At 36.8% G+C, this 26,380-nt stretch overlaps 2 protein-coding genes across 6 annotated transcripts in view; both read left to right on the forward strand.

Annotated features, from left to right (window-relative positions):
• The window catches only part of LOC148719313 (uncharacterized), a 24,829-nt gene extending 2,426 nt beyond the window's left edge, over nucleotides 1-22,403 (forward strand). The window contains exons 1-5 of the mRNA XM_088740091.1: nucleotides 1-251; nucleotides 3,052-3,131; nucleotides 8,053-8,122; nucleotides 21,906-21,928; nucleotides 22,340-22,403. The exon at nucleotides 1-251 is cut by the window's left edge and continues 2,426 nt beyond it. Of these exons, the coding sequence (XP_088596217.1) occupies nucleotides 117-251; nucleotides 3,052-3,131; nucleotides 8,053-8,122; nucleotides 21,906-21,928; nucleotides 22,340-22,403 (372 nt within the window). The 5' untranslated portion in view covers nucleotides 1-116. The remainder of the gene's footprint in view (nucleotides 252-3,051; nucleotides 3,132-8,052; nucleotides 8,123-21,905; nucleotides 21,929-22,339) is intronic.
• Nucleotides 22,254-26,380, forward strand: part of LOC111331923 (D(1) dopamine receptor) — a 19,895-nt gene continuing 15,768 nt past the window's right edge. For 2 of the 5 annotated variants that reach the window (XM_088740394.1, XM_088740396.1), the window contains exon 1: nucleotides 25,499-25,691. The gene's annotated coding sequence lies outside the window, so the exon portion shown is untranslated. Of the gene's footprint in view, nucleotides 22,273-24,056; nucleotides 24,199-25,498; nucleotides 25,692-26,380 lie in introns of those variants that run through there. The other 3 variants (XM_022937147.2, XM_088740395.1, XM_088740397.1) reach the window with 3 other exon arrangements.

Below are 26,380 nucleotides of genomic sequence, written 5' to 3' on the forward strand. Positions count from 1 at the left end.
TTCAAGAATGCAATAATGGATTGATTATTTGAATATATATTGAACCCGATAACCGTATTCGTTTTGAAAAGGCGCGGATCATTGTCCATTTTCTGATTAGATTATGTGAACACGTGATGAAGGATCGGAACTATTTCCAACCTCGTTCCCAGGGCTTTTCCCTTTTTGAATATTTTGGCGGGCGGGAAAAGGGAAAAGCCCTGGGAACGTGGTTGAACTATTTTAACATGGCGTCAGACATGACGGGAAAGGTGAGTTCGACTGTTGTGTAGAACTTCTGGTAAATGTTGTAAATGGAATGTTATCGAGATCGTCTTCCGCCTATTTACATCTTGACGAAATTGTAGAAATTCTTGTGTGTATTCATGGTCGAAAAAAATAGTTTACGGGCGAAGCCATCGCAAGGCTTTTTTTATTTCGTTAATATTTGCGATCGACTGTTTTCGCAGTGTTTTTACAGTGCAGTTTGTTCATTTTCGGCCCGGATTCCTCGTCAAATAGAACAATCTTATTGGACTTCAGAAATGGACTTCTAATTTGAACAATGATTCGCGCCTTTTCAAAACGGTTACGGCTATCGGGTTCAATATTCAAATAATCAATCCAGTATTGCATTTGTAAAACGGCTAGCGGTTTCAATAATCAAATAATCAATTCATTTTTGCATTGTTGAAACGACTGGCGGGTTCAATATCCAAATGATCAATTCATTAATGTAATCTTAAGGGGTACACTTCACTTAGTTTGACTGTAAATTCAAACAAAAGAGTGTTAATTTGGCAGCCATTTATGAAAGTGGTCTATTGCAGTCCCCTAAAGATAACTCCAGATGTGCGATGTTGAAAGCCCGTGTTCACGCAGCTGTGCGTCTAGTTTAAATTTAAATTAGCCCTTCTGGCCTCGTTCTCCAGTACAAAGTTGAAAAGAATATATTATCTCAAGCGAGGCCAGAAGGGTTAATTTCAATTTAAACAAAAGAATATTAATCCGGCAGTCATTTATGAAAGGGGTCTATGACCCGCAAGTTTGTGTGGTTGTTTGCAATTCGTGTGAGACTACTCGGTTTTTACAGTCTGAAAGCATGCAACATAGACATAATAATGTTCTCACTTCAGGCCCGCACTGGATTTGAACCCATGGCCTCTACGATACCGGTTCCGTGCTCCACCCAGCTGAGCTAACAAGCCAACTGGGAGCTGGTCATTATGTTGGTTTTTATGTTTATGGGTTTTTTGTTTTGTTTTTTTTTTTGTTTTTTCCAGACCTTATTTTCACTACTACATAAGAAGTGTTCATTACTGCGAGGGTCGCTTTCATACATTTCTTACAACCAAAGTACACATGTTTATGATTTTCATGTATTCAAAGTCATGATTTATGCCTTTTAGGGTTTAATAAGAACAAACATAATGACCAGCTCTCAGTTGGCTTGTCAGTTAGCTCAACTGGTAGAGCACTGCACCGGTATCGCAGAGGTCATGGGTTCAAACGGGCCTGAAGTGCGAATATTGTCACTGTTTATGTGGCATGCTTTCAGGCTGTAATAACCTAGTAGTCTCACACGAATTGCAAACAACCACACAAACTAGCAGGTCACGGTGTTTTAGAACTGAGTTTACAATCTTTTTGAGTGAAGCTCAAAATAGAATGGTAAATCAACCGGATACCCGTACTTTGAACTTTGTGCTCGAAAAGTCTCGAGTTTTCCTTTTTCCCTTCTTATGTTTCCTTTTACAGCTTCTTTCGCTTGTTTTGCGAGACAGCGGTTATTTCTTATGTTTTCCCTTGAAAATTGGCGCTCGTGCGGCCAAAAGTGATCGCGCCTAGCGCATGCCTTACTGTCGTTTGACCGTTGTGTTCTTAGGAGATGATAACGGGCTCATTTCCCAATAAGCTTACAAAATGTCCAGTTCGAATTTACAAAAATATTCTAAACAACCCATAAACAAAGTGAATGGCAACTTTTTCTGATAAACACCAAAGAGGTATGAATACTTCAATATGAAACAAACTCAGTTAAGGATAGGTATGAGTTGAACACGGATAACAAATGAACCAACAATCTAGATAGGTTCAGGCTAAAATATGCACAAAACATCCACGAAGTATAACCTCTTCATGTATCTTTATATCGAATTTGATGGAAGCTGTGCATCGAAAAGGAAGGGGACTTTCTTTCCCCGGTGCCAAAACATTTGTAGTGCAAGGAAAGTAACCGCCAAGTAGGATGAATAGTATCGCTTCATCAAACTGTTACTCTGAGCACAGGCGTATTCATATTACTTTGCCCATGCGCGCGAACACCGGAAAAAGAACGTCTGTAATCCATTTCCTGAAAGTGTGAGTTGTTTGAAAAGCCTACAGCTTGGTCAGATTTAGCATTTATCGACTTTTTCCTAAGAAATTCCTTCAACCAGAACCGCTCAATAGCCAGATACTTGACTCAGCTAGCTGGTTTACACCCAGCAGATTCGAATGCAGATTATTAGCCACAATTTTATTTCGGTGGAGAGTACCCGCTTGACATGATTATCTTTTCTTGAAAATCGTGAGGTACAATTGAAAAGCAAGGCTGGCTACTTCTGATACGGGAAACTAATGCGCATTTTAATAAACGTCAAATGTTAGTCTCGATCGACAAAGATAAAATTTTCATCACTTTGTGATCGTTATCGCTGGAAACAACGGAACAAAAAGTAAAGGGTCTTTTAAAGCTCACGTACACATTCTGCTTATTTTAACGCAAACACACCACGCAAATTCAGTCAGCGTTTGTTAACTGAGTGAAAGTGATGAATGAGCCCTCACACAAGCGCTAGGTAATTTGAATGAATCAAAAACTTGTTTTGGGAAAGAGTCATACCGTCAAGTTGCATGAAGTATAGGAGACAAGCATGTTCTGAGTGTAATTTCAGCCAACGCTTGGGTCTTTCGTCGTACATTTCAGATGTATTTCTCGACGATTGAGAAAAACAAAGAGGCTGTTTTACTATAAGCCAGATAATCTGTGAGACTTGCGTTAACTTAACTCACATCTTCTTGTCATTACAGGTTTTGGAAGGTCCGCGCACCGGTAAAGATTGTTCAAAACGCAAATTTGGTTCCTCTACAAAAAAGGAAACATACATGAGGTAAGACTAATTTATGGCTTACATATCGCGCCCCAGCTTGTTTAGCTTGTTAGCTTCTTCCATACCTAACATGCAGCACTAGTGCTTTTGGAAAAAAAAAAAAAAAAAAAAAAAAAAAAACAAGCATTGCCTTCCTAAACCTATCAGAAATTCGCGAGAGACGCTGTTCTCAGTGGAAAAATGGCTTTTTACTGCAGCAACGAAGCGCTAGTTCTTTTGGTTGTCGGATGCGTAGCTCCCGCATGTCGGAGTTTTAATTATCTACGAATGAGTGAATGCTATCTCTGATTGCTCTATTGTTACGGTTAAGAGTTTATTATTTTCTCTCTTTTTTAAATTGATCTTTTTTCCTAACTGAGCAATGGAGAATTAATAGTGGACTCTCAGCAATTTTCAGTTCGTAGCACGACAACATTTCTCTGATAGGCTATAAAAATATACATGTATTAAGTTATGTAAAGCAAAAGAAACGTAGTAAAAAGCTTTTTTTGTTTATGTCGTATAAATTGACACCACTTACGAAATCCCTGCACGTCCGGCCGTTATCAGTAAGAGGGATTTCATAAAGTTTTGAAGTAAAAGTGACAAAAACTGCGAAGTAGGCGGCTAATGAAAGTTCGATTATTACTCAATCTCAGTAAAAGAAGGTGACGACTTCGCTTGACATATACTCATACGGCTCTTAACAAAATCTCTGTGCAGTAAGGTGGACATGAGAAAAGAGTTAAAGGTAAAACGCGTTTGCATTACGGAGCAATGGAGTTGACTTATCGCAGTATGAGGGGCTTAAATTGAAATATTTTAGAGCTATTTTCTTTTCATTGGCTTTGTTGTAATTTGACTATAGCTCTCTCTTGCATGTAATAACTTCCAACAAAGCTAGAATGCTGGATAATTAAGTGGCAAAATTGCAAAGTCTTTACAATCCTCACCGTATATAACTGTAAATCATTTAATAAGCCCCCCGGGAGCTTAATTATTTCAGGTACTTTAAGGAGGGGGGTGGCTTATTAGAGGGGGGGGCTTATTGGATAGAACTCAATAAAGAACTAAATGTTATGATCTAACTCTTTGAATGGACCTTGTTTAGCCCTGTAATATTTTTAGCATCGCTCGGTAATTTCCGTATACCGTATTCTACATCAATCAATCAATCACCATAATCAATTTCAAATGACAAACTAAAATTACAGTACTTGAATAAATTTATCGTACTTACTGACATGGAGTGTTATTTTGAATATTTGTTTTTTGAGGGGGAGGGATGGGAGGGCTTAATAGAGGGGGGCTTCGTAAATTTCTTTCTCTAAAGAGGGGGGCTTATTAGAGGGGGTGTCTTATTAGAGGGGGGTGTCTTATTATAGGGGGTGTCTTATTAGAGGGGGTGTCTTATTAGAGTGGGGTTTCTCATTAGAGGGAGGTGTCTTATTAGAGGGGGGTGTCTTATCGGAGAGGGTGTCTTATTAGAGGGGGTTGTCTTATTAGAGGGGGCTTATTAGAGGGGGGTGTCTAATTAGAGGGGGGTGTCTTTTAGAGGGGGGACATATTAGAGGATTTACGTAAATGAAACTAAATATCAATTAGACTAAGATCCTCTAGTTTTAGGTAATCGGTTGAATCGTAAACACAGGTCAACAGTTTCGTAGATATGAGCTTAAAATGCGATGTTACCAAAACAAAGTAACATCCGCTCAAAATTTGGAATTCAGTTTCTGCATTTTATAGTTGAATATATTAACTCCTCCCCTCCCAAGATCTTTTTAGTTACTCTCCTGTCTGACATACGATTCATTTATGTTAGTTCTGAGAGTTTGGCATTATTCTCATCACCTGTCTGCTTGATACTTTATTGAAAGAGGAAATTTTGTCTTGGTCACTCATAGGAGTGAAATTGTTAACACAACGTAGTTTATAATTCATTAATTCAAACATTCAAAACACACTGCATCTCGCCCATCAATACCTCGTTTACTCTTGTACAGGTTTATGGGGTTTATTCACGAGCGCAGTTTTGAGGGATTTCAGTGCAATTCAAAATATAATACTAAAAAATGCTGCATAAAACAAATAAGACCACAAATAATTTCAAACAACTTGGTGCATCCATTTTCTTGGGCCCCTCCTCTTGAAAAAAGCATCCGTGAAATTATAGAGGGGGGCCCCAGGAGTAAGTCCTCTTTCGCCATAAAATGTAGAACGACGAGATAACAACATTGCTGATTGCTATAAGCCTGAATTGGCCTGATTGTATCTATGCTATAATCGTAGCGGGTTACCATTATAAGCAATTCGATGAAATATTTGTTTCCTTACGCAAACGACAAATGTTTTCATTTTAAAATTTTCTGCAATTGTTTGAAGAAGCTACATATTTTAAGATATATTAATATGAATGCTCTGTTGGCAAAATGGGGCAATCCTGTCGGCTTTTAGTGCCAGATGGGGAGTTTTGGTCATTATTTTGTCTACCGTGCGGGCGTACCACTATCAAGTCTAAGTGGTTGCTTTTAGCGCTGGAAAATTTTAATTTAGGCTTCTTAAAAATAGACGAAGAAGGAGCGAATTAGAAAAAAATTAAAGATAAAAAATTGTGATAAAATACTGACCTTTTTAGCTGATATCTATTATTATTTTAGTATTGGAAGCCCCCTCAACTTATCATAGTTTACTTGATAATGAAGTTATGTTAATGTCGAACCGCGTCGACTAGTATTTTTTAGCCTTTTTAAAATATATTTCAATGGTTTCAGAAGTATTATATCGCAATTTTTAAACGTCGAATACTTAAAAAGTAATCTAATAAGGGAAGGGGGGCAAGAAAGGGGGATCAAACTAATCATCTAAGTGAGATCACAGGCGGCCCAAGCGTACTGTGTATGATTTTGGGTCTAAAGGACATTAACAGTAATACATTATAGATAAAGATCGAATTTTAAGCGTAAGTGTGGGCTGTTAAAAAAGGAAAAATTATAAAAAAATTAAGAAAAAAATCAAAAGGATAGTAAAAGCGAGGAATATAACGTATGAGGTCTCCTTGCCTTTTTTCCGTATCCGCTTTGTCCTTTACGGTCTAATTTACGCTGTTTTGGCGACTTTCTTTGTAACCCGTGTGGTGCTACAAGTCAACTGTATATAGAAAAACACAGTTGACTCTATGCAGTTGACTGGTAGCTCCACACGGGTTACAAAGAAAGTCACCAAAACAGCGTAAATACGACCGTAAAGGACAAAGCGGCTACGGAAAAATGGTAAGGAGACTTCATACGTTATATTCCTCGCTTTTATTATCCTTTTTCATTTTTTCTCAATTTTTTTATAATTTTTCCCTTTTTTTTAACAGCCCACGCTTACGCTTGAAATTCGGTCTCAATCTGTTATGTAATATCGTTAATGACCTTCGGACCCCAAAATCACACACAGTACGCTTGGGCTGCCTGTGCAAAGACCTGCGTAAACTTTAAGTTCGTAGAAAATAATGGGTCGAATATCAATGGTCACGTTTTACGATATTTTACCCCTCTCTCCAGTCCTCATCCCAGTACCTACTTACCCAATGATCTTTTGGAGGTACTGTTTATCTATAGAAAGCAAGGGGGGTCTTGTCTTTAAACTTTTTTTTATCTTCCATGATGTTCTTTCATCCTTCGGAAAAACCTGAAACAAAAGCGATGACTGATTAGAAACCAGCCGGGTTTATTTCTTTGGTGTTTTTTTGGTTGCGGTTTTACAGCGGGCAAGCATCTGGACAAAACGGTATTGCGAGTATTCGTCAGTAATGTCCCTTTAGGTGAGTCAAGAGGGTAATTCATTCTGAAATATGGATAAAACAAGCGAGATCCACTGCCCTGTTATTCTAGTTCAGCTGTCGGAGAAATTGAAAGGTTAGAAGAAAAGTAACCATGAAAAACTTATTATACAATCTCTTTAGAGTGTTTATTTCAAACATAAATGCTACCCATGGGCGCTCCTATTTTCCGGTTGCAAAAATGTTTTTAGTACCGCCTATTGCTTTCATAAACATAACAAACCTTGAAGTTTCCCTAATAGCCTGCAAAATACTTTTCTGGCCAATTTAAAAGTCAAACGACAGAATTATTTTTCTTTATTGAAGACTGAGCTTTTTTTCGTAAACACTTTAACCATGCAGGCAAACAAACAAGCTAAAGCAAATTCACATGTAAGCGTCAATAATTTCTAGAAATACCTATTAATACAGAGCGCAGGTTATAATTTCTCTCAATATTAACAGGTTAAAGGCAAAATGTCAAAATGTGACGTGAAGTCACTGCATTGCAAGATAACTGAATGACAGGTTTCATGATATTCCATGAAGAATGACTGTCAATAATAATTCTGCGAATTCATCTCTTTCGATTGTTTAAAAAATAGCTTTGTTCCGCAATAAATTATTTTGAAAACGCCGAGACATCGTTGCAACAAAGAAATCGAATAAAAGGGTGTTTTTCCCAAATAAGCTGACATAAAACTGGGCCAAACATCTATATCATTTATCATTTCCATTAGTTATCCTCTTGGTGCGATAAAGCAATTATAGATAACCTGATCATCTGTGGCGCTGCATTTTTTGGTGGCAGACAGGTTATTTGGGTACCAGACCCTGATTGGGTAAAGCTGCAAAGAGAAAATGAACCTAACCTTTAAATAATACTCGATAAACATTACCCAAAACCACTTTGTGGAGATGACAAGCCTATAAGGTTCTACCACAATCGGCCCGAGACAGAGGAACTCTCTCAGCAGCGTAATACACTAGATTTAGTGGCTTTATTTAGGCTTTACAAGGCACGACTCAGCGAGGGAGGCAACTAAAGTCAGTGTAAGTAAGCCACGTTGACTGCTCGTCAAAGTTTCTGTTTCAAAATACAAAAAGAACACATTATCCACTTTTATTCTCATACAGAAAAGGGCAGAGAGATTCACGGCGAGAATCTGAGAGCAAAATACTTGGTCTTAAAGCAAACCATTCTTTGGTAAGTGAATTAAAGAAAACATACACGGGAATGATTCACCACACGAGAGTGGTTGAACAAATTGACATCAAGTAAAATCAGGTTTTTAAAGGCCATTTTCATCTCAGCGAGGGAGCATTTAGAACATTAGAACCCAAAGAAGAAACTCAACAGTATAACAAAGTCAGTTTCCTGCCTCTTTGAGCGCACTTTTGGAGTAAAACGGAAAATCATAGTTTGCATGTCCAAAGTATTTCAATTCAAAGCGAAGCAGTCCACAATAAAATTAAGCCAGATAGAAATAGTTAATGCTCACTGACAAAAGAAAGACCTTCGTATTTATACAGGAGCCGTTTATATCCTTTCGCGAACTTTTAATTTTTTTTTCAGCTCTTCAAAACATTTGTCGTCCGCCTGGGGGGGGCTTAGGCTGCTTTGTAATTGTTTTGACGCCATTTAGCGCCAGGACGACGACAAGTTCGCAAAACACTTGCGTCAATTATCTCAAAGAATGCAGCCATCGAATTGCACAGGTCAAAGACTGCTTTCTTCTAAGTCGTTAAAACAAAGTTTAATCCACTGACTGAAAACCTGGTCAGGCTAACCGCATGAAACCATTCAGTTTATCAAAACCTGGTAGGAAGATAACCTGTCCAAATTGATATTTCCTTTTAAAGTATGAAAATCTCACAATTCAGATGCGTTTCGATTAAGTATAAAAAGCAAGCTAGTTTGAATAGGTTCCGGCTCAGTGGGAGAGAATGCTACAAAAACAAGTTCATTTAAAAAATGTCGCCACAAAGCTTAGGGCCGGGTATTGAGTGGGTGGCATATCTCTAATTTCCCCAAAAACTTGCATAACCAAAGCTTCTTTCACCTATGCTTATTTAATTTCTGTTTCTTAGATCGCAATTCTTAATTATTCAACTCCGTTTAGTTCAAACTTCACCAAATGCAGGGAGAGTTCTTTAAGATTCAGCGAAAACCTTCGTTTTCAAATAATTAAACATTATTTAGGTGTATTATGTTGATCATTTTACGGCTCCAAATCATGGGAAATTCAGGGCATCGTAAATTAAGTAAAAGCTAAACATTAAAATTTCCGATATCTGCGGAACAGTTTTTCGCTTTTTGTAGAAGTACCTTAAAAACGAGCGATTAAATTCCACATTTCACTGAGGTACAGAATATGTTACAGAAGTGACATTCATCCATTCCTTGAGCTGATAACATAACTGTGTTCTGTGCCAAACACTGTAAACGTCATTGAAAACGTTTTTCTTTCAATACAGTTTCTGTCTAACTGGTTATTCATAACCAAAACTTCCTTCCTTTTCTGTGTACACATAAAATGTTCATCAGCTTTGGTTATGTTGGGGACAAGGACGGATGAAAATTCGAATTGGCAAGGATATGATCTAAGGAAGCACATTTTTGAAGAAAAATAAAATTATTTGTCAAACTGGAAACGATTTTTTATAAATCTTATTTTTATTGAAAAGTAAAGGGTTCACTGAAACACGAGTTCATGATACAAAACAAGTGTGTGGGGAAATGGGGTGGTATAGAAGTGAAAATAAATATGCAAATAAAATCATGTTGATTTTGTTCAGAAACAGTGAACTGGGTTTTGGGAAAAAAGAAAACAACGTAATGAACTTCACAAATAAGCTACAGCATTCGGATCGTTGACACAAACGAAAAAAATGCGAAATCACAATTTAATTAGAATTCATACATAAAACAAAAGAACCTATTCTGGACTGTAGAGTAAATAAATAGTTTCCTTTGTTTACTTCATCCGAAGTGTCTGTCCTTAGTTTAATAAACAACAGAAATTTTGTTAATATTTTGTGTCCTAAGAACACGACATAAATGTGACACTTCAAGGGATACTGTCCTTTTTTTACCATGCAAGATTGAAGGAGCTCCCTTTCAAGCAAATAAAATTAAATTAACAGAAAGATAATATTAATCGAGCTGCAACGTAGATTGAGAAAACAAAGTCGCATTTGCATTTAATCTTAATGGTTGAATGAATGTCAGGCATTATTTTTGACGAACTGGTTGGTTATCTCTCACTCGCTTTTCCAAGGGAATGACTTTTCTTCCTGTGCATATGGTTGGTTGTAGGGTAAGATTTTAAGTATGGTTTATATACACGGAATTCCCGTATTATATTTCAAGTGATCATGGGACAACAGCAAGTTATTCCCTTATTGAGATATTGATAATGTCACCTGCACACGCCGCCGATGTAGTCACTTAAAAACAGAAGGTTTCCTAAGCAACGTGTTATAAATAAGAGCATATTTCCAACTAAAAGTATCTGAAATCATAAAATCGCAGATGAAGTCGGTGTACATTGACTGCGAAGAATCCTTTTAACTGCGATCTGGGGATTAGAAAATAGCGAACTCTCGCTGACTGTGTAATCAAAAACTTAAGTCTACGAATATGAAACAAGGTTTCTTCTTTTCAGCTTTAACCGACTGATTTAAATTTTAGGTTTGCTTCCAAGATAAAGAACCACGTTATTTCAATCAATGTGATCCGTTCATATCTTTGTGCTCATGCGACAGAAACTGGTTATTCACCAATTGACTTTCACCTGTTCGGCTGACCTTGCCATTTACGGAAAAACAAAGGATTGTATAAGCAATGTTTCGAAAACATATGCATATTCCCAAGCTAAAGGCTAACCTTAGTGGCGCATAACAAATCAACATATCGACACTCATAATAACATTAGGAAATAGCCATCTCAAACTGACCGAGCGTAAGAAGATAACGTGAATGATTTCCATTGATACAATGTCCGGAAGAGAATTTCGAGTGACACTAAACTTGTCGTATGTCGGAAATTATGCGTAAGCAGTTGTTTTCTACGCCAAATGAAAGTCACTTTTTAGACCGACATTGGGCCCTGCTTTTAGAAAGGAGAGTTTCACCATCGGAAATCATGCGTAAGCAGTTGTTCTTTACGCCAAATGAAAGTCACTTTTTAGACCGACATTAGGCCCTGCTTTTAGAAAGGAGGGTTTCTCAGCCCTTTACCCCTACTCAACCGTGTGACGCGACTGTGCTCGTATTGTACCGTTTGTGTCAGGTGTGAGTGAAAACAGCTTCCTCTAAAATTCTGTCATACCTAACGCATTTTTACAGATGACTGCAAATATACAATGAAGATAACTTAAACATGACTAAGGATAGGATAGGACCATACTTTTACAAGGCTGTAACAAAAAGAAGAACAGCGGTTCCTTTTGAATGAAACTTGGCACTAATTGAGACATTATACATATTACAAGAAGAAAAAGAAAAACAGAAAGGTCACGTTACCGTCACGCCTTTGGTGTTTATTTCTTTAGGGGTGGTATCTTGTGAAAACACGAGACAATTAACGCTTGTTTTTCTTAACAAAACAAATATTGACGAAAGTGATCATATTAAAGCTGTAAGTCTGTGTATTGATATAAACCTTTCACCAGTTATTCTGTGGCTTGCTACACAAATGATGAGACCCGAGTGAGCTGAGATGAAATTCGCAGAAAAGATTTACCAAGCGTACTTCAGTTGCGGTAAGTTCGACTGACTTGCTGCAAAGCGTATCTCTTTACAACATCTAGCGCAGAAAGAGACTTTGTAATCCGTGTGAAAGGGAAATGCGGAAATGGAAACGTTTCGCTCACAAGATCAAACGATATCATATCTTTCGCATATAAGCCTCAATTATACAAAACGTGCATTTTCTAGAATTGTATACTTAAAAGTGACCCTCCAATATCTAAAAAGCTAAATTTGGAAAGTTTCTTTTCCCCACCAAAATGAAGTAGGAAGCTTGGTAAATGATGGGATTTATGCTCACGATCACGCATAAACCACCCGAATGACTGTAAAATAGTTATTTTTCAAATGGTTACCGTTAAGCAATTCAGTCCTCAATTGTGTAACAGCCCATCTGTAAAATATAAGCGATCCGACATTGATAGCGATCCACGTTTATTTCTACTGCTCCTTGTTATTCATTCTGGTGACAGCTGGAGTGTTCATCTCTACATCGGAAGAACGTATGGGACAATAGAACATTACCTGTGCAAATACGCCAAACGTATTTAAAAGTACTATTCTGACTCTATTTCTCGAAGCGATGAAGCGAAAAGCTACGTTCTTCTGCGCATTTTTTGAAACGTAATCCTTCTCGGTAAGACAGAGCTGAATAACGTATACGCATTCGCTAGGTTTTGCCGCGGAAACACGGATTTTGAGTCGTTCGCATGGTAGATTTCCTATTCTGTTGCTTCGAGGCGTCGTTTTCCTTGCCGCTTTTCTTTTACAGAACAACCTCCAAAAATTTGGTACACCCCCTAAAAATTTTCAAAAATTAATTTTCTCCTTTCAACCTTTGGAAATAGGAAAGTGCCTTCGACGAAAATAGAGTTTCTCGGTTTTAAAGGTCAGCCCTTATCATTTTCCGCTAATTTCGCTAAATTTTAGACTTAGGACACTTGAGGCCGCGTTGTTGACCGAATACCCGCTGACGTAGCATTTCATTATTCAGCTCTGTCTCTCGGTATATGATTTTGTGTCCAACGGAAATGAAGGAGCGGAGGATCTCTATGAGCAGAACAAATAAACTGATTAGAATACTTTGTGTGACTTTTAACTGAACATAAAGGTGCAGTGATTTTACAGCATTTTAGACAAATAACAGTTATTCTAACCCTAAATTTTTTTTCTAAACATTGAGCATATTCATTCAGTCACTAAAGAGATATCGGTCAAAACAACCGTACACTCTCCTTTAAGAAACAGAAGTCCATTGGCGATTGAATGTAAGTTAACTAGGCTAAACTTATGGGACTTTGAGTTAAAAGTTATAAATGTTTTAATTTACATGAACTCGTCAAAATACAAATGCAGTATAAATCGTTAAATTGTTAAGCGCCAATGACCTGTACAGTGTAAACATTGAAACAAAAAAGGGATTCGACCGCCCTCTCACAGTGTACCAGACATGAAAATCTACAAATATTTGTCCCAACCCCTTACTGCCTGACGTGAAAGTCATTCAACTGTAGAGAAAGTACAAGAAAACCGGCCACACCCTGTAAGTTCCCACAGCGACTAACATTGGACGATCAATCAATCAAACGGTTTTGATTATTTTCAAATATATTTTGTTTCAATTTTATTCAAAACAAAAACAACAAAAGCAACATCTGATAAGCGCAGTGAACGTAGTGTACAATTGTAACACAGTTACTGTACGATGAATATATGCGAGGATCGTGCAACATACGTACAGTAACTGTACATTTGAAAATCTTGATGTTCGCCTCTTTGGTCAACCCTGAAACAACTACTTTCTCCTTCGCTTGCACCACCAGCAAAAAGCTCTATTCTGAGTAAATGCTTTCCCGCACTTTCAACCCGAATTTCCCCTTAAGAGGATAAAACCAAATTTAATAAGTGTGTTACATCAGCTGAGTCATGATACGACTCGTTTTTTCAGCGTGGAGCGAAGTCTTAAAGTTTGGGATAAGCGCAATTTGCATTTCTTCAAGTAATGTCTTGACAATAGTGTCAAACATACTAAAACTTAACACTCTTCCAAAGGGTCATTGGGTGGAGCAGAGTCGTCATTCCATTCGTTACCAAACAAACGCCAAGTAACACAACGCTTAAACTTGTCGCTCTGTGAAAAGTGAATAACTAGCAATTTTGGGAACACGTCGGATGAACACGTTGAAAAAGAATTTTACAATGCACTCTACTTTTTTTCAACAGAAAAAAATTGGCCTTCATACCATCGATTTCATGAAACTGATATTCCCAAGTACAGATGGCATTAACAAGGAAAAAAAAATAACAATTTTTAGTACTTCAAACTTGACTGTCTTCCATAGTCTAACTCAAACAACAATATGGCCACAAAAAGGCACCTATATTCAATAATACCAATATGCAAGGTGTTTTGAAAACCCTTGGTTTGCTGGTGGCAGTTCGAAGCCACAAGGTTTTCAGTCTTTTACATATTTTTCATAAAACGTTAGTTGGTTGCCTGTCGAAGTTATGAATACATTCTTTAAACAGAGACAAAACTTATTCAAACGTTCGCAAGCGTGGGATTGTTACCGAAGGTAAACCTATATGTCTCATGTTCTCGCTTCTTGGTCTTGATTGGAAAGTTAAAAATTGTTTTCATCCTTAACAAGTGCTTCTAAAATTCTCAGGCAATTTGGAAAACGTTTGGCTGAACTTAGTTTTAATCCACGCCAATCTTCATTATCCTTAGACGCCTTCGGTCTCGTTTGATGTATCCTCACCCCTCTGTTCTTTGTCGAACGATAACCCAAGAAGACACCTATAATGTCGACTGTCCCAGTGTATTTCATCGCTATTTCTGAAAGAAATCGTCGTGTTTGCACCAATTTTGGCGTTTTACGAATTTTTTTTTAAATGTGGTAGATAAGTCGCAACCGCGACGATTGATACGAGAATGAACTTAAGTGGAAACTGATTGAAAACTTTCTTTTCAGGATAGCAAAATATGCAAAATATATTCACCAACATTATTCAAATATCTCATTTTTTCCGGTCGGTCATGATAGTCTTCAAATAAGACCAGTGAAAATATTGGGTAACATTGTAAGTTCGATCATTCGCAGTTTAAACCTGATGATAAACGAATGTTGTTTAGTAAAACAAAACATAGTACGTAATACACTCAAAAAGCAGAAATTTTGGCCTTTGGCCGCTAAGAAAAGAGGGAGAAAAGTAGAACTTGATAAGGATTTTATTTAATCTAAGACTATGGTTAATTTTTTCAGGAAAAACTACCCTAAACACTATGTTGAATAAAATATAAGGCGCAGGTGTTCTTCAGTATATGCACAATGTTATCTTCCGGCCTTGGTTGTTCGATAATTTGAAATTGGCGATAGACAAATGGAAACCGTTGAAACAAGAGAAATTTCTGAGCAATAAACTTTTTTACGGATGAAAAAAAAAGGCAAAGTTTGTAAAGGATTTCATAAATCTATTTTCCAAATCACAGAACATTGCACGTGACGATGCCAATGTTCTGGACAGTTTGTCAAATTGTGATTGTCTCATTTTGCGCGTTTGGAAGCTTATGTCGAAATTACATCTCAAAATATCCAATTAAATTTATAGTAAGGAGCGGTATTTGTTCCCACTTCTTCCTCTTGATAAGCACACCAATGTCAAGCTTCTTCGCGAAAACAAGAAAAACATTTATCTTCTTTGACACTCACCTCGTATTTAGGAATGAAGACCTTTTTATGGTACGTTTATGACAGTTTAAAATATTGTCTTATCAAGGTAATAATAAAAACCAGAAGTTGGAAGCTCTAAGTACGTCAGTAGATTTTGAATAACAGGCCATGTCATATGGCATCAATGGCGCTGATTTAAATGAAAACGTGATGTCTTTGACAGCGTACTCAATAAAAGCTGTCGAAACATGATTCAAGAAGCATCTATACATTGAAAGCAAGCTTTTTTCGCCTGATCAGTTTGATGTGCAGCTGAGCTTTTTCGACAAAATCAGTAAACACTTAAGGTTTAAGGAAATACAGCAAAAGAAAGAAAATAATAATTAAAGGAAACCATTCTCGCGTCTGAAGATCTTATTTTAGAGGTTTTCAAATGATGACAGAAGCTCAAGAAAATATACATTACCAAGCTCTACCGTAATTTCTCTTAAAGGGAATATCAATGACTATACCATTCTGCTATTAAGAACCGGGCCCCGTTTCTGCTATTTCTCTATAATAGAAGCGTAAAGCTTAATCACTGAATGTACTGTGAAGAAGAAAACCTGCAAACGGTGAATTTAAGTCTTATTTTTTAGCGATTTAGGAAAAATTTATTTCAGTCGAGTCTAATTTAAGTAAAGACTTCCCTTTTCAGTCACGCAACCTTGTTTCCCTTGCTAAAACTTCCGTTATTTTACAATGACGGAGAATTTAAAAAAAAACGCCTCTTTTCCTATCGCCAGCTGTTCATCGATCTAATAAGTACAACTGAATCTGCGAAGCTATTAGCTGAGGATCTCACAAAAGAATTAAGACGTGCATCAATGTAATGGTCAAGTCAAAAGCAATGAACTATGAAGGCGTCAACTTTCGATAGCATCGAGAAGTAAGTGAAAGATGGGTACCCACGATCTCTCGTTTAACAGCCATTTAAATGCATCAACAGATAACCGTAGTGCATCAACGATGCTCTGCTTAATTTAGATGCGTCTACTTTAGCAACGTTCCGCTTAATTTAGACCTAAACGATGAAAGTGTGCAGCTTTGTCGAGCGAAATTAAGACTTTCACTCAGAGGTTTTTGGAACAATCCAACAAACGTTTCATCCTCGTCAGTATCATTGGTAAGTACAAATGAATGTATCACTAAGGGTAGTCTTGGAGGGAAGGCTTGTGGTCACATTTTAAGTGCTAGATATTACCTGTTTGGTTTTGTGCTGCCCCACGTTTTTCCGTTTTGGTCTTGTTGAGTGTTTTCTAAAATTGTGTTATTCGTGTTTTGAAAGTAAAGATACTGAACTACATGTGGGCTTGGAAATTCTCAAGGACCCAACGCTTCATATAATTCAAAAGCAAGTAGGCAATCCTTTTAAAGAAAACGCTGTAATGCCAAATCGAGGTTGAAAAACAGAGCCATTGATTAAAAAGCTCAACTAAATTGGAAAACTGATGAAAACTGAACCAAAGCACAACAAAAAATCAAACGCATCTTCTGAAGAGCTATTTCCCCCAGATCTAAAGCTGCCGAAAACAACATGGGACTTTTTAAGGAAATTTTATTCATCACAAATTGAAAGTGTCCTCGTAGCACTATTGAGCACAATATTGAAATGGGCGGCAGAAAAAATGGGCGGCAAAGAGAAACATCATTCTTCATGAGAAATGATATGTTTGCATCGAAACAACATAAGACATGACCCCTAACAACGGATTGTGCTCCGCATGAAGTAACAAACTAGTTTGAATCCTACACTTGATTGAGTGCTTCTGAATTGCCAGTTCATTATGACGACGTTTCGCACAGAAGAACGAAAGAAAAGACTAAAAGGAGACAAAAAACATATAAAAAAAACCGCCCTTCTTGGCAAACGAAACCTAAATGATAAGTTACCATCTAGCATAAAGAGCGTTAAAAAACAGCATTAACAACCACAACAATGCTAGAGTGCATGGCTTTGATGATTTAATATAGATATTAAAACGATCTAAATGACTGCAGTAAATATGGAACAATGACAGAGGTATGGGGTTGCAGTAAATCATTTTTCTTCAAAAGTACGAATGGAGACTTGTGTGACGCCTGAACTGACAGCACCTTTTTTTTAAACAGACACCTACAGGGGCTTCATTAATTTTTTCTGCAGGAGGGCAACTGGTTTTCACAGGCGGGCAAAACTCTTTGAACTGAACTTCTTTATAAGATAAACTTTCCTCCAGACTGTCAAATCAGGTGGGCAAAGCCGTTCTCACAATCGGTCAATTTGCCCGGTGCCCAGGCCCCTTAAGGAAACCCCTGGGTCACCTATGCAGAGTACGAGCAGTTTGTTGTCTCTTATCTCAAATCATTCGATGAATTAAACTGTTTTTAATCAGAGGGAAAGATAATTCGCCGTTAATGTAAAAAGGTTCAAAACAGAGCTATTAGTAAAATGCATTTAGAACTTCTAAAGTAGAATGGCCAATTTAAAACTTAACAAGAAAGTTCTCATTTAGTCAACATAACCTCTAGCTTTGCTTGAGCAGAAAATCCCTCGACTGATCAGGCTATATACTTTCAGTCAACTCTTACAGAAATAGACGATATAGTGATACGGAAGTATGGATTACTTTCTTAGATAAGCAACTTATTTTCATTAATAATGCGCTCACAGTTCCATAAGGATTATGGAAAAAAATGAATTGGCCATTCGCAGCATTATCTTATGATGCAGTCGAACGTATATTAGCTTTTTAATTATATTTTGAATTGGTACATTATCCAACAGTACGAAAAGACACCACTCAGTTGTATCAATAAACACGAGACCAGCTTTGTCTTGAGCACACCGCAACTGATAGGGTTGAAGGATTCGCCTTATCGCGGTCAACAGAGCTGGACAAAACGTCACGAGCTTAGCATCTTGTGCTCCAGTATGCTCAGCTGCACTTTCATAAAAAAAAATTTACTCAGGTTCCTCAGAGATCATTTTCACAACATCGTTGCAAAAAAGCTACGATCCACAGTGAATGAAGGAGTAGTATATCATCATGCACTTTGGCAAAACTTAGACAATCCTTCATCTTAGTGACAAATTTCCCAGCCCAACTTGAATAATGGTAGCTAAGTTTATCCATAAAAGTAAAACTGACTTTCAACCACACATCCTGTCCTAAAAGACCAAGCCGTTTATGGTAACATCTTGAAATAAATAAGTTATAAACTTACGATAATATTAGTGCGGCCGCCTTGAAAGACCTTGGTAAAGATCTGAGGGAAGTCTGTAGAAAAATATTTGCTCCTTTTCGTGTGTCTATTAGCAACCTGGTTTGTTCCATAAACACCTTTTCAGTAATTATCACAAAGTTATCCGCAAAGTTATGGAAACTGCCTCCTGCGAAGTTTCATTGTGCTAGCGCATAAAAGCACTTTTTGAAAAAGGACATGCAGTATGCTTCAGGAACGTTAATGTAACGCAATTGATATTTTATGAAATATTCATTGCTTCCTAAATAGGATATGAAATGGGACAAGCCATGGCTAAATGGCAATTTTAGGTTATCGTTCCATGTAGCTTTCAGTAACCACAGCAATCTAGAAGCATCCTTGTGAGGGATTAGTAGTAATGGCCAGAGCATTGTCTGCCTTTGTGTAACTATGTGCCTCTGGGTTTAATTTAGGACTGACAAAGCATTAATGAATGACTTTAATGGGGGCGGATAAATTTTACGGCCAACGTTGTGGTATTAAATTAATCTATTATGAGCTTTTTCAAAGTGTTGCATTGAAGATCATTGGTGCGAAAAGACAATCAGAAGTTTAGTACTGCGGACTTCTTGTTTATCTACCCCTCAGCTAGATTCTTGAGCAAGGGTTTAGTCATAGATAATCGCCACAAATCCACTGTCAGGCTTACTGAGGTAAACTCCTTTTTATAACTATTGCAAGAAAACCTTTCCTCTCTTTAACACGGGCCAACCAATGCACGGAATGAATGTAAGTCGCATCAGAATACAGCCAGTTAATGATTGTGACAGGTTATTCAGATTTTGTTCTTAAAATGGATTCCCTGGACCAAAATTTCTATTCCCATTTTTTTTTGGACTTCATAAATCCTCCAACAAGGTTCTTGAAATCCTCTCTTACACTTATCACGATGGTATTCCTGTTGGCTGTGTTACTTCAGCACTGCACTGAAATTTCGTTCCAGTGGTCTTATGCCACTGACACCGTGTTGTTCGTAACGTTTTTGTTTTAATGTTGTTGTCACCCTTATTGGTTTTTGTCCACGGTATTGTATATATATATATATATTTTTTAAATTGGTCTACCTTAAAACAAAAATATAAACCTCTGATTTGCTCTAAAAATGAGATGTGTTATACGTAAGGGAAGTATAGCAGAAACTTAAGTAACTCTTTTACGTGTAATCGCAGTTATTTCTTTTGATTTAAAAAATATTTCAGTTACTTACCCAATGAAATGTTATGAATGTAAATTTTTTCTGAAATGTTGTGAATGTAAGAATGTTGCAGAATGTTTTTTCTGAATTCATTGGGTATGACTTTATTTTCCATGTTAATTTTACATGACCTTGAACCAAAGCCAAAGTATTGGAAAGGAGGAGACATTTGGATTACTTAATTTATCATATAAGGGGAAAAATTACTGAATTATGATTGGTCAAGACAGAGGGCAGTTTTTTCTTAATTTTTGTAATTGCCCCGGGCAAAATTACTTGAAAATGATTGGCTGAAAATCGCTTAGCAACGGCTGCCAAGGTATAGAAATTTGTTTGTTTTGTAACAATGGCGTCCCGTTTTGCGAGATCAGTAAAAAAACATTTTGCCCCTTATATTACAAACAAGTAATCACATGATTCCTCGTAAAATTAAGGATTAATATCACTTGTGTTTTCGGAAGTTGCAGAAATTGCCCGAGTCGCGCAGCGACGAGGGCAATTTCAGCAACTTCCGAAAACACAAGTGATATTAATCCTTAATTTTACTCGGCCCCATGCGATTACCTATACTAAGCCTTTATAACCGCATCATTTACATTTTTTCAGTTATAAATTCATGTCCTCCTGCAGGGCCGGGTTGTTCAAAAGTAGATTAAGATAACCCAGGGTTAGTGTGAAATTTTATTTCAGATCTGAAAGCTTTAAAAGAAAATTTAGCTTGATTCCATTTGTCTACAATTTGATGATTAAATGCCCAAAAAATAAATTGGGAAAATTATCCCAAAACGGCTTTTCATCGGAGAAATATAGAAACCTGGATTAAGATTTAACCCTAGGTTAGTGCTAATCGGCCTTTTAACAACTGGGCCCTGGTGACTAACGCAAGCACTTAAAACACGGAAATTCATTATCATGATATCAGAACTTTAAAAAACTCAGCATTCTTGTTACTTTTTTTTACCGTCATTTCCTTAAAACTATGTGTAATAACAAGTAAAAAGTTTCGAAAAAGCCACCTCCATGCTCATTTTCTTCTTTTCTTTTTTTTTTTTTTTTGCTATCGATATAAACAATGTTTTTTAAAGCTTTGCACAAGTAATACACCGAATCGAAATATGGCGTCCAATTTGAATTGCTATTGCTCTGGACTTACTAGCCTCTCTCACATTTGATAATCCTTTTGTGTTTTTCACATGAAGACGAGACTAGTAAGTCAAAAACAATGGTAATTCAAATTGGACGCCATATTTTGATTCGGTGAATTCATTTGATGAACGCGACAAATTATCGTTATAAAAACTCTGAGTCATTTCGGAAATTTCATTTTATACGGTTCATCAGATCTAATCCTCGTAACATAACTCTGCTACTACGCTCAAAAACGTTAATAAACTAATAGACTGGGGGAACAAGTCAACATGTACATATTCAATTAAAAAATCATCAGTCATGCAATTACTTTGAAATCAGACTGAACATATTTAAAGCAATATATGCAGACGAAAAGTTTTTCCTTTTATTCACGAAGTGCTATCACAATTTCGAGAAAGGCGAATTAAATTGCCGCAGAAATTATTATTAATTCTCAAATTTGACATCATTCAGTAGTATAAAACATGTTCATTAGCATAAAAATAAACAATCCACGTTTAGATCATGAAATTAGCGTCTGGATTTGTTCTCACTGCCTATTAAAAGTATTGACATTTTCAAGTCAGTTCCAGGGCTATATTTTGAGACGTATTAAATGCTCGGCAACCAAAGGTGTTTTTTTCACGTTTTTGCACAGAGATCCTACAGCATTCTTCCTCCTGATTTGTTTTTCACAAATCACAGAACTGATTTTCATTTTAGTTTTTCAACTTCTCGCATGCTCCTTTTTTAAGTTTTTTTAAGCTTATTTCGATAACGTTCTTTGGCTACTACGATTTTATTTTTCTTGCCGGTTCTAATCAGTTTTTTTTTATCAGTTTTCCATAAACAAATCATGCCAATAGTACCAGGATACAAATAGGTCAAAGGGGTTCGAGGGACCGTTTTTCAATATAACGATAACGTACTAACGTATTTTCTTTTATCCTAGGATTATTGCAACATGAATATATGGTAATCCTCTTAAAAGTGATCAATAATTCGGCTGCACTTTACCGTAAACCATCTTGTAATTAGGACAAAGTAGATGCCACTTGACTCAAAGTATATAAGTGTTTTCATTGTTTTCGTAAGCAATTAAGTCCGTTTCAATTACAGTGTATTTATGGATGCTTTCTGAACATTTCATTTTCCTATGGGGAATTGAAAATTATTCATCAAGACACCAATTCACACTGAATAACAGTTATCCAACCAGGTTCAACACTGAGGCAATTTAATCCTTCTTCTCATAGAATGCACGTCCAGTCGTTTGAAAGAAAACCAGTTCCTTGGAGATTTATTCTAGGATATTAAAGGTAAGAATTCCTCAAACATAAAAAAAGTTTCCATATTTTTTTGTTTTGTTTTTTGGCTTCCTTCAAGGGTAAAGGACTGGCCATACAACAAAACCTTATTTAATGAGGAACAAGTATTACTTTCACCATGATAGGAGAGAGTATGGAAAAGGTCCCCCTAGCAGGAACCCTGTACCTGGGTGATGCGAGGCGTTTGTCTGTAAACACTGTGCAGAACTAGTTAAATTTCGTTCCTAGTTTTATATTACTCGTGCTAAAAAGTCGATCGACGAACAATATACCATTCATTGCTACAAACAATTCAGTTTACACTTTTAAAGTAAAAACAATTACCAACTACATTAAATGCTATACATTTTTATGGGCATTACGCGAATCAGTTCAGCAAGAAAGAGTGACCTAATTTGAAACATAGTTAATTTCAGTGATCCTTGGAGCTTTTCAGTCGTTACAGTGAGCTATGGAAAAGATACCCAACGAACTTTGATCTGAATTAATCTTTTTTCGATATCACCTTAGTTGCCAACGGTAAATAACAAATTGCTACCAAACCGATACCATGTAAATTACCAATGTCGAAACTCATTAATTTAATTTCTTGACTAAATGAAAACAAGCGCCCTTTTCTCAGATCGCGTAATTTTTGAGAAATATTGCTGTCTTTTTTTCGAAAAGACCGGTAGAAGCTAATGGAATTTGAAATACATTATTCGTGAGATGGGTTGTCATGATGCTCTCATAATAGGCCAATTGTCGAATAATGGGAAAAAAGCTCATCAAACTTAATGGAACCAGTTTTCTTTTGCTCAAAAGTACGGAATAAAAAGACAACAATTGGTTAAAAATTTAATTTTGGGAGCCAGAGATACGTTTTGGAGTATTCTTACTGAGCTTTTTCTTCTGTAAACTATAGTGTATGAAAAATGTTCGCTAAAGAAGAGTAATTACTGTGAGAAGGTTACATTCTATCTGGCGGGGCAACTCGAATCTCGTTCAACCTTGCATTTTTTCCTCTGGCTTCATTTTCACAGCTACGTTTGTGGTTTACACTTATGATTGCGATGATTATTCTGCGGTTTGGATAAATGATCTTTAATTAATCTTTTCGATTTGATGATATGATGTTAGCCTTTAATATAAAGGTTGAAAACTGGAAAAAAGCATGCAATATGGTTTTAAAAGTTCCTGAGTCAGTTATCTCAATTCTTACAAGTTTAAACTCGAAAAATCAAGGGGCTTGCCACAATTCACACAGCTCGTGTGGCATACAAGGACGCCGACAAAATAAGCACCTGGGTTTTCGGTTCTTTAGCTAACGAAATATGTTTCGCTCCGACGAAGGGCTAAAGCTCGAAACGTCAGCTTTTGTAATCGTTACAGTGGCCAATTTACCACTTCAACTTTGTTGATATATCCAAATTATTTCGTTACTCCCACCGACGCAGCCTCAAACAGTTTCTCTCGAAACTATCAGCCTTTAACGAAATATGTCTCCACTAATATCAAATCCCCTCACGTTTCTCTCTGAACCACCGCCCTTTAGTTATTGAACGTCGGGTACGGGTGTTAATCAGTCGAATTAATGGCATAACATAGTAGCAGTTCGGTGACCTTGCAAGGTTTATTTTGCAAACGTTTCAAAATTCCAAACAAAGTCGCCAGACCGACTGGAAACCACCCTTGGATCAATATCAGATGTGGTGTATTAATAACCACATGTTATCAATATGTTAAAGTTATCTACACAACGTGTTCATGTCAAAATGCAGTGACCCGATTTAAGGGATATTCAAAGTGTCTAATAAAGGAACATGCAAGTGCCTTTAAGCTTACTGCGGTGAAGACTAAAAGCTCAGGACCTAAATACGTCAAATTATGATGAAGTATTAGGGTTTTTGTGTTTAGCGTAGGAACACCGTTAACAAGGTAAGGAGAAAAAGATAGTACATAACTATTTTGTCATGATTCGAAGCAAGCCATCACCGGTATGCCAAGGTCTTGTTTGTGATTTTCACTTTCGTCTGCAGTTTACATTTTTCCTGGGTTCGTTAGGGATTGAAATCTAAATTTAGTTCAAGTTCGTTTTTACATTGAAGCATGAAATCACCCAACTTTCTTCGCTAATCCCAAATAGTTGAGCTACGGGTTTCTATTGCAGAGGCCCACTAAAAGATAGCTTATCACAAATGCAAAGGTTCTCACATTGCGACGAACGCAATAGCGGATGATTCGAATTTTTCCACTTCACAGGTGTTCCCGCTCATTTTATCTCTTTATCTTTACAATTTATGGATCAAAATCGGCTCACACAATCATCGATAACAACAGTCTGACTCGCTTGACGTTCATGTAATTTTCTGTGCCCAACCTAGGAGTTGAGACGGTTTTTCTTTTTTTTTTTTATGTTCAGGTCATGTAAAGCAGTTAATCAGCATGACTCAAATTTAAGACCGGTCAAACCTGATGGACGAAAAGTCTAAAAAAATACGAGTAAAACATTAATATTCATCCAAATTGCAATTCTACGTGATTCAATATGACCTCGTTGTCGACTGGCATTTTCAAGTTTTCAGCAATTTTACGTGACCTCGAGTCACTCGGAGGATATCCCTAAAATAAATTCTTAAAAGAACCATGTCGTGAAAATGAAATTTCATTTGCCTATCTTTACGGGATGTCAATCTGTCCATACAAACTTAAATCAACAGAAAAATCTCACTTAAGTAAATAACAAGGAACAAATTTTTATTGTTTTCTGTGTTTCTTTCACCGTCTAAAAATTCCGAATAGCAAGCGTTTTTGCTTATGTATATTTCATTAATGTGGAGGATGCCTTTGTAGTCGGCTTTTCAATCAGGATATCGCTATTCGTGACTCAATCATTGTTTTGTACGTGATTTGAAACGAACACTTGTAATTTCTTTTTTTAGAGTTAAGGTTAAACGAGTTGAACTCACGTTGTGCTGAACTAATCCTTTTAAGTGGCAACAAGAGTGAAAAAAGGCCTCCAGTTCAAAAGTAATTACAAGGCAACGTAAACGAATAAATGAGTGACGTTTCATGCCAGAAACAATATTCAGACAAAAGAGAAACCACAATATAAAGCCACTCAAGGAAGCACACCTGTCGTTGCGTGACGCGTACGTGACGTCACAGAAGGCGGCGGAAATGACCCGCTTCAAGTGACGCACGTAAGGATTGACTAAAAAAAGAACCACGGTTGTTTGAAAACATATGCTTTAAGCAGATAAGTCAAGATTAAGGACTAACAAAATTGGCTCGTCCGTGTGTCACGAAGATTCTCGATTTTGAAGGAATAAAAATACAAAGTTCATTTAAGGGTTAAATTCTCAGCACCAGGCTTGATCAACGTGGAAAATCGATGTTCTGGGAGAGAGATGTTTCTCACGTGAATTTTGGTAAGTTTTTTCCTTGTTTCACTGAAGTCTGGCCTTAATTTGTTACTACTACGGCGAGATAAAAGGTTTAAAATTCTTGAAAAGCACCAAAAGTCAAAATTATAACGGTATTTAGCGGCGAGTTTATTTGAACTGAAAGCATTGTATTAAGAACTGATTAAGGGTAACTCTCACCACTGTTTACATAGGGTTCAATCTTGTATGCAATATTAATTGTAAATTCAAATTATGCCAAATATGGCTTATGTTGCAGGATTCTATTTTCAATGGCTAATTGAAGAAATGTTTGTCATATATCAGTCCATTCGTTACTCGTACTGAGCTTTTGTTTTGTCTCTTTGAACGATGAAATGGAAGTACCATAGTTTAGTTCAGTACGATTGCTGTTAATTGTACATTTTTTATCGTAATTAATTCGTCTTTGATTTTCCGAAGAAAAACAAAGATAAAGCTAATTATTTTAAAAAAAAATATATATATATATATATTCCATTTTCGTTCGTGCGGTTTATAGTTCATACCAAAGACATTACCGAAAAGCCATTTATACTTCAATTGCTGTTACACTTAGTTGTTCGAGAGTTCCCAACCGGAACCGGAAGCAAAAAACGGTCACGCAAACACAACACCACAAAATAATCCATTACCTTACCAAAGTAACATGTCAGTGTAAAGATAACAACGCAATA

This window comes from Stylophora pistillata, chromosome 12 (genome assembly GCF_964205215.1).
Source record: "Stylophora pistillata chromosome 12, jaStyPist1.2, whole genome shotgun sequence".
Classification (NCBI taxonomy): Eukaryota; Metazoa; Cnidaria; class Anthozoa; order Scleractinia; family Pocilloporidae; genus Stylophora; species Stylophora pistillata.